Source organism: Fukomys damarensis, unplaced genomic scaffold, assembly GCF_012274545.1.
Source record: "Fukomys damarensis isolate Sample0158 unplaced genomic scaffold, DMR_v1.0_HiC HiC_scaffold_59060, whole genome shotgun sequence".
NCBI classification, from domain to species: Eukaryota; Metazoa; Chordata; class Mammalia; order Rodentia; family Bathyergidae; genus Fukomys; species Fukomys damarensis.
In genome coordinates, this window is record NW_022959972.1 from 1 (window position 1) to 9,280 (window position 9,280).

Here is a 9,280-nt window from a genome sequence, read left to right on the forward strand (position 1 = left end):
GTTGGTTGTGCTGCAGTTAGGAGACTACTTTTCCTCCAAGTAGGATAATTTTCTGGAAATGTCTTTTCCCAAGTGTCTTCTGTCTGGAGCACAGTCTGTGTCCATTTCTCAGAGATTGGTCCTCATTTTCCCCTTCACTGCCTTATGTGATCTCGAATCCTCACCTTAAGATCCTAGGATCTTCTGAAGGTAACAACTGAGCTGTGTGGCCCCCAGGAGCATGGTGTGAGTTCATCCGGGTCCCCTCCTGTCCTCCAGTCCTCCACCATCTCCCCCTCTGTGCTCCCTCCACTGTGTGCCTGTGGCTTCTTCTGCACCAGGAAGCAGGGCTCACCTGTGATTCTGGATCTTCCTGTCTGTCCAGGTTTCTTTATGATTATTCCATCTGCAGTTTTATTTCCTTCATGGTCCTCTGAACAAAATGTGATGTTAATTTTTCCAGAATTTTATATACTTGAATTGTGAGTCATGAATTTCATTTGTTTTAAAGATTGGAACAAATGCCAGAGGCACCTTCAGTGGCCAAATCTGAACTCTTACTTGAGTCAGGTTCTAAGATCAGTAATTATAAATGACATTTGCACAATCGTGACTGAACACTGAATAGCAGAAAAGAAGGAAACAGAAGAAGACCTACAAAACCTTTCAGAGTTTGCTGGAATCTGAGGTCCAACAGGGAGCATCTGGCTACATCTCAGGTGAGGCCATATCTGGAAAATGTCCATGTCCTGGGTTGCAAACAACAGGTGCAGCTGGGACATCACACCAGGAACATAAACCCTCAATATGCAAACGTCAACAGTGAACACATCAGTGATGATTCTGGTCCAAGTGAGGTGCAGAGCAGGGTGAGGAGGTGGAGGTGCATTTGGCCTCCCAGGATGGGTGTGACTGTGATGTCCCTGGTCTTCCCCGTGGGATTTTTGTCTGTGTGAGAACGTCACCTCCACTCCGCCTTCAGGAAGCCTACATGTGTGGGTGTTGGGTGTGTAAATGGCTTTCTTCTCTTCACTATGAAACTACTCACACAAAACCATAGCCAGAAGAGTGACATTATTAAGTAGAGAGGTTTATTTGATCATTTCAGAAAAGTTTAATAGTACACATGTGATGGAAATACAGAATTAACTGAGCTAAAAGTGAGATAAATATAGAAAATGTACAGGGCCGGGGATTTAGCTCAGAGTGCTGCCACCTGCCTTGCAAGCACAAGGATCAGAGGTCAATCCCTGGTACAAAAAAAAAAAAATCATTTATAGATGAAAGTCAGTACTTCAATATGTACTAAGGTGATTAAATTTAACAGAGAATGATTACTTTGACTTGGATACTTCATTGCAGCTCATGCACTGCAGGGCCTCCTCAGGTCATGTGTGAGTACAGAAGGGAAACCCCAGAGGCCATCAGGAAGCCCTCACTCCTCTGCTGCCTTCTCTGCACCTGCCCCTGGGGCCCTGCCTGGTTCTCCATGGACTACAGCGACGCCTGCTGGACTAGCGCGCCCCTGCAGGGAGGTTTGTGTGTGGGCACACACTGAGGTCCCCTCACTGTGTCTCTTGCACAGTAATACACGGCCGTGTCCTCGGTTCTCAGGCTGCTCATTTGCAGATACAGCGTGTTCTTGTTGTTGTCTCTGGAGGTGGTGAATCGGCCCTTTACGGAGTCTGCGTAGCTTATGTAACTACTATCACTATTGATGTAGGAGATCCACTCTAGCCCCTTTCCTGGAGCCTGGCGGACCCAGTTCATGCCATAGTTACTGAAGGTGAATCCTGAGGCCAAGCAGGAGAGTTTCAGGGACCCTCCAGGTGGCACCAAGCCTCCCCCGGACTCCACGAGCTGCACCTCACACTGGACACCTGCAGACACAGAGACATTCTGCTCAGGAGACTGTCACACTTGTCTACTGTTTATCTCACTCATGTACACTCACACACTCAGTATCTTTTGCTCTAAATAATTTACCTTTCAAAGTTGCAAACAGGAAAACCCAACACATGGTAAGCTCCATGTTGCGTTGCCTGTGTTCAGTCCTGATCACCAAGTGGGAGGACCTGGGGATCCAGGGCTGGGCTCTCTGCAGAGCTGCAGGGTCAGAGCTGGCTGGTTTTCATCAGTACAGGGAGGCCTTATTTGCATGGCCTCCTGCTATATAGACAGCTCTGGGGATGGATAACTCAGAGAGGGCAGGGCCCACATCTGATGAGATTGTGCCTTGGAAGTTTGACACCAATGAATTCATTCAAAAGAATATGAAAACTCACTGTGAGATGATGTTTGGTATTTATCTATCTCTTCATCTACTTTTATTTTTCATGTACACAAAGCACACACCTCTCTATTAAATTTGTCTGCTTGGAAACATGTAAAATTATGAAAGTGTGGGACACAGTTTCCTCTTCTATAGCAGAGCTGATGCACTGTAAATGCTCTCCCACTGTCTGGGCCTAGGCTCTCCGAAGTTGTGAACAAACTGCTTCCTGTTCCAGATCCTGGACAGAGAAGGGCACCTGGTGATGTTGCTTTTCCCCGCTTCCGGTGCTGAGCACAAGTGTGACTTTGCTGAGTTTTGCTGTTTGCTGAGATGAAACAGAGCCAGTGTTCATGTGGATGCCTGTCAGGGAATCTCTCATTTTCAACTGTCATAAACTCTCTCACTCTTTATCTATATTTAGAGATAGTTTATCCGTGACAGCTTCATCGGATAGAACACGTAAACTGCCCAGCTATGAAGTGTGCACCTGAGAAGTATTAACACACATGGGCTCTTCTGCAAGCACACACGGATAGAGCAGGGAACACACGTGTCATCCTGCAGTGTTTCCTGGGGCTCCTCTGCCATCCCTCCCTCCTGCTGCTTCCCTCCTGCATCCTATCTCCAGGCAGTTCATGACCTTCACGTTGCTTTACACTAATTTTGCTATTTCAACATTTATACAAAGCGCACACACCCTACAACTTTGTTTATGTTTGACATAGACTGTTTATTTAAAATATCTACACACAATTACGAGAGTCAGCATGCTTGGATATTTATGCTGAATAATTTCCTAATACATGAAAACAGAGCTGTGGATACAGCTCAGTGGTGGGCTCCTTGCCTACTGATTGTGAGGCCTTGATTTTCATCCCTAACATGGAAAATTACTCAGAAAGTTAACAATCAGACAGAAACAAAATATAAAACACTTCCGTTGAACTTTTCAGTTGGTCTGCTAATGCTTATTTAAATGTTCTCAGCTTCTGGCTGTTACAAAGCAAGCTGCTCATCATCTTGCAAATGCAGAGGCATGAAAAAGTTGGTCTCTTTTTTACAACACAGAGCACAACCATAACCAAAAAAACTGGATTAACTATAAGTTAATAAATTTATAAGCACATCAAAAGAATGAAGTGACAAGGCAATAAAAATATGGAAGGGTGGAGGGGGTAAAGACAGGGCCAGGGGATGGGAAAAAATGAGAACCAAGATGCATCATGTGAAGGTACAAGATCCCAATGATGAATGTAACTCTATTGTATACCTATAATGTACAGATAAATTTAATGAAAAAAATATTGAATTTGGAAATACGGAGCTCACATAAGAAAATAAGGGCAAAACTTATCTGTCTAGGGTGAGGTCACCCTATTCCATGTAATAAGAAGATTAAATTGGTAGCAACTCATTGATTACTAATGGCGGAGTGTGCTGAAGCATGAGAGTGTGAATTTAACACATACACAAACTGGGGAGGAGTGTGTTCTATTACTGCTGCTGCAAAAACACCACACAAGGAGCACCTTACAACAAATACAGGCATTTGTCGTATTTGTGGACATAGAGTTTTAAGAACAGGCAATGACAGATTTGGTTTCCCTAGGGGGATAACTGTGTGCTCCCAGACCTTGTCTAATTTCTGCACTGTCATGTGGCAGAAGAAATGCACACTGTGTCCCTACATTGCAGGGAAGCAGAAAAAGAGATGAGCTCATGTCTCGGGAGTCCTGATCTCAACTAAGAATCAAGTCTCTCTGGGCAAATTTCCCAAAAAAGATGCCATATATTAATTATATCCACCAGGGAATGGATTAATTACAATATATAAACTCTGAGGAGCCCATGGTTTCCAATCATAGTTTTCCATTCTGTCCTCCCTCTTCCATGTGTTTATCTCTTATTAAAATCATTTTATTCCTTCATAATTACTCCAAAGTTTTAAATCACTTTGGTACCATTTTAAAAGCCTGATGTAAATGCCACCTAAGTAAATTATGGGTGAGATTTTGCAAATGACTCTTCCCAGTTTGTAATCTTGAAATTAAACAAGTTGCTTCCCAAATACAGTGCTGGGCCTTCCATAGTGTGCATATCCCCAGTCTAAAGAACTGATTCAATGGGCCGGGGATTTAGCTCAGCGGTTTGGTGGCCTGCCTTGCAAGTGCAAGGACCTGAGTTCAATCTCCGGTACCAAAAAAAAGAAAAGAAAAAAAAAAACTGATTCAAAGGAGTAACAAGTATCAGTAATAACCAAAACATCCGGTACCAAAAAAAAGAAAAGAAAAAAAAAAACTGATTCAAAGGAGTAACAAGTATCAGTAATAACCAAAACCTGACTGGACCAATGTTTACCCTAAATGACCCAGAGTAATTCCCTGTGACTTTATGTCACTGTGACTTTATGTCACATTTCACATGGTCCTGTCAAACCCATCTCATCTTTTGCAGAGTTTAGCTCCTACAAGAGTTCACGTGGGTGTGAGCTGGAGCCTGCAGTGTCACACACCAGCTTCGCATCCTGGTGGTTCTGCAGTTTTGTGACAAATGGGGCAACAGTTTGCAAGGTCTACAAGGCACTGCTCTTGGGCACCTCTCTTGGTGGCTCTCAGCCCACACTTGTGCTGCCATTGCCTTTGTGGAGGGTCTCTGCAGCTTCTGCCTTCTATAGAGGTTCCTACTTGTGCCTGCAGATGTCCAGGTCTGCTTTGAAAGTCAGATGGAGGCTTCCATGGCCACAGTGCTTGGACTTGGTAACTTGCAGAGAGTTCGTCTAATGGACACCATGGGCCTACAGGGTCTGTGCAATCCACAGTGTCAGCCATGGAGGCCCATGTTGTGCTTGGACACACAGGAGCCACACGTGTGGTGACTCAGGAATGTGGTCCCCAAATATATGGGGCTGACCCTTGAGGAAACCCTGAGAAATGACAGCATGATCATCTATGGCTGTCATGACTTCAAGTCCGTGTGTTCTAGGCTTGTGTGGGAGTAGAAGACTCTAAATACCATTGGAATCACTATTCTCTTTTCCTGTTCAGCAGCATTAGGCTTGTCTCAGTCTATGTCACTCTCCTTATCACAACTTCCTTATACAAGACTTCAGTGTTGGCCCTAAGAAATCTTTGCTCTCTTTATGACATGGCCAGGCTGTGAAATTTCCAAATGTGTAGGTTTTCCTTTCCTTTTGAATTGATATTCTGCTATATTCTATTACTGTTTTCACTATTTTATCATTAAAAATGAAGAAAATCCATTTACAATGCTTAGCATGTAGTTAGGAGATTTATCCCGCCATGTCTCATGGCTTCCTGGTAACTTTTGACATTCACCATACACCTGGACATAAACACCCTTTTTTCCCCATTGGATGCAAAGATGTCTTTTCCCTCACTTTCCAGTACACTTCTCCTCATTTCCATCTGAAGCCTCATCCAGATTTCTTTCATCAGCCTGAATCTGCCCACATACTGATCCTGCCCACATACTGATCCTGGGCACTGAACTATCACAGCTCTGCTCCACACGGCAATGTGTCCACTGAGGATGGGCAGCTTGCATGGCCAAGACTGCAAGGAATGAGCCTCTCCCTGAGTGCTGTCCTAGATTTGCTAATATCATAGGCACTGCATTGTCAATGTGCTTGCGGTGATTCTGGTGTAAATAAATGTACTGCTGTGCTTGACACGTAAATCACGTCACATCCAAATGTCTTCTCTCCATACTGGATGATATTAAAAGTGGCCATTACTAGTGTCTGTATTCACTGTATTCGCTGGTGAATTCAGGGTACTCCTTCTGCTTATAACATCCTTTTCCATACAGCACTGAGCCACATTTCATTATTCACAGTTGCTTACTTTTCAAGGTTATCACCACTATTTATTCTATAATTTTCCTTTGTCTGCATTTTAATATTTAGTAATGAATTGAATATTTTGTCCAACTTGCCTCCTGATGACAATACACTCATGGCTAAGGATTCCAGGAAGAGGTCATGTTAATGACCGGCCTGGAAAAGAAACAAAAGTGATTATGTTGACAGATGGGGAAAAATCAGCGATGTTCATTGGTTTCCTGTCAGGAACATCTCATTCCACCATAGAAACAACTCGGGAGGACAAAAATGAAATGGTATAGATGATTAAATAAACAGTGTTACTGAAGACAGTAACACTTTGAAAAGAAAAAGGAAAATCCCCCAAATGACACATAGGGAAATTTAGCATGACTATGATTAAAGACTACACACAGGACTGTGTCTTTCTGTCCACTGTGATCATGGTTAATGGAAAAAAGGTTGTTTGGGATGTGGAAAAAAGGCCAGAGCTGACTGTGATCCTGAGTTTGATGCCAGGTCTTGTTGGTTTAACAATCCCATGGTAATTATTGATTGCATAATTATGCAATGTGAGAGCGAGGGGTGCGTTTCTGAGAGCTGATATGGAGGCAGATGAAGAATGTTTGGTGACTCTAGAGAAGATCTCTGAGGAAGGAAAATCTTCACAGGAAAAAGAATCTCCCTAGGAATGAATGTAGCCTCACTATTTGGAAATGTATCCTTCTAAGGATTTTCTCCCATAGTAAGTTTAAGATAATGTCAGATTTCAAGGTATTAGGAAGAGTGCAACAGTTTTTTTGAGGGCAAACCATACTGGGGTCAAAGTTGCATTTTTCAAATGAAAGCCCTTGTGGCAGAGGGGCATGGAGAGGAGGCTTGCTCACAGCATGGCAGAGAGGAAAATGGGGGAAGGCAGTATGTATTCCATTCTAGGCCATCCCCACAGCAACCCACTTCTTCCCACCAGGCTTTACCTCCAACATCAAAACCAACTTTAAACCCCTTCAGAGAACTAGTCCAGTGATGAGTGTTACACACCCATGATCCACTCACCTCTCAAAACCCCTACCTATGAGTGCACCTGGCTATTGTGGCCAAGAGAATCCAGACATAGAGACAGGAATGATCAAAGAAGCTCTATCTCTGAATGCAGGATCAAGTGATAACCAACTGGAAAGGAAACCCTCCAGTCTTGTCTCTCCATCAACATAAATTTGATTCCCTGAGCTCTTTGAGTAGTGACTTAACATACTTGTCCTGTGCACCTGTGAATATAGGTTCATGTCTGGACTTCCATTGATGTCGCTGAACTGTGTTTCTTGCATATTAATATATAACTGTATCCTCAGTGGTAATACAGCTCAGCTGTGGAGAGAACATATCTCCAATTAGACATGTTTGGAGATGGAGATGTGGCTCTTGAGGGACAGACTGTAGTTAGATTTATCATCATGTCCAGTGCCTCATCCACTCCATTTCCTTCACTGAGGGCTGACAGATCCAGTTCCAGTAGTTACCACTGGTGATGGAGTAACCAGAGGCCATGCTGATGAAGGACAGGGCCTATGAGAGCTTCACAAGGCCAGGTCCTGACTACTGTGGCTGCTCTTGGGACCAGATGCCTATGGACAAAAAGAGTCAGACCCCATCTGTCACCTGCTTTCATAATCTCCCCATGTGTGATTGTTAAATGTGATATTCCAACATAAATAGACTAATAAATGCCCATCATATTAGTACAGTACTGTTCTTCTTGTGTCTGTGGGTGATTGCCATGTGTCCCACAGACTGAAGAGGGAGACCCAAGCCGTATGTAGGTGGCACCAACCAATAGGCTTGTAGACTGGATGGAATAAAAAGGAAAAGAAGAAAGAAGGCTTCACTTTGCTACTTCAGGGGAGAACTGGTCTTCACCATAGCCATTGGATGTTTCCTTCCAGTTCCTTGGTATTTTATGTGGAGACTGCTAAGCAGACCTTTCCTTTTTCCAACATGGAAACTCACTGGACTCTACAGTGAGTTCTAGGTTTTGACATTCAACTGAATCCTCCAACTCTCCAGCTCACAAAAGGTTATTTTGCAGTGTTCCACCGCTGACTCTGTAGGCAGCCACTGGTAACCTACTTAGCAAATCTTTTGTATATTATATAAAATACTAAAGCTGTTCCTCTAAAGAACCCTAAGTCACATAGCATGGAACCATGTCAGCAATGTGTGACACTTATCTCTCAATAGGGCAGTAGAAGGAACAACAGTATCATCTTCTAGACCATACTCCTACTTTCCCCAGAGACTTAAACCTTTTCTTAATAATTCTTGTGTACCACAGCTTCAGATGTTTTAGATCATGGTCATTGGTTCCATTGTTTCTGGGCCTGTGATGAGGCAGAACATAACAGCAGAAGGGTGTGAGAGGACCGCATAGATCACCTTGTGTCCATGAGAAAGTACCCATGGTGAGTATAAGGAGCCACGGTCCCAACATACTCTTCCCAGGGCACACAGCCAATAACCTACTTATGACAAAGGCTCGCCTCCTAATTTTTCTCATAACCTCCCAATAGTATCTACAGCTGGGGACTCAGCTTCCTCACACAAGCCTTTGAGGACATTGAGTCTGAAAGTGTAGCACAATTCAAGTTAGGAAGGGTGCCTGTGGGCCTCACCAGTCCTGAGAACATTCCTGCAGTGCACCTGAAGTAAAACACATGGGTTTCCACTGGTCTCTTGAAAATACAGTCAGTTCATAACTATTGAGTGATCTCTCAGGGTATGTTTTCTTAATATTTAAAATTGATTAGGTTACATTTACCATAGTTATGTTTTTTTGGTATATTCTATTCTGCTGGAATGCAGAATATTCAGTTAAAATTCATGTTCTTGTATGAGTTTTGTTTACTGTTTCTCCCTCTGGTCAGCATTTCACCTAGATAAGAGCATGAACAAACCAAAGGCATTAGCACTGGTCCTATTTATGATCATTTTGGTTTTTGGTCATATCATTTCTAAGAAGAGATCCAAAAGTGCAATAAGTACATGAAAAAAAGGTTTAGCATTTTAGCCATTAGCAAAATTCAAACTGAAACAGCATTGAGATTTCATATTGCTCCAGAAGAAATAGCTATCATCGGTAATTCAAAAACCAAGAAATGATGGTGAGGCTTTGGGTCAAAAGAGAACCT

General features: G+C 43.1%; 1 gene segment (V, D, J or C); it reads right to left on the reverse strand.

Annotated features, from left to right (window-relative positions):
- Positions 1-1,548: 1,548 nt before the first annotated feature.
- Positions 1,549-2,073, reverse strand: LOC104873292 (the record flags this gene model as incomplete). The annotated part of the segment is given in 2 exon segments: positions 1,549-1,859; positions 1,966-2,073. Coding segments are annotated over 2 exon segments (357 nt in total), but the record flags the coding sequence as incomplete, so codon positions are not given.
- Between the last annotated feature and the right edge of the window lie 7,207 nt (positions 2,074-9,280).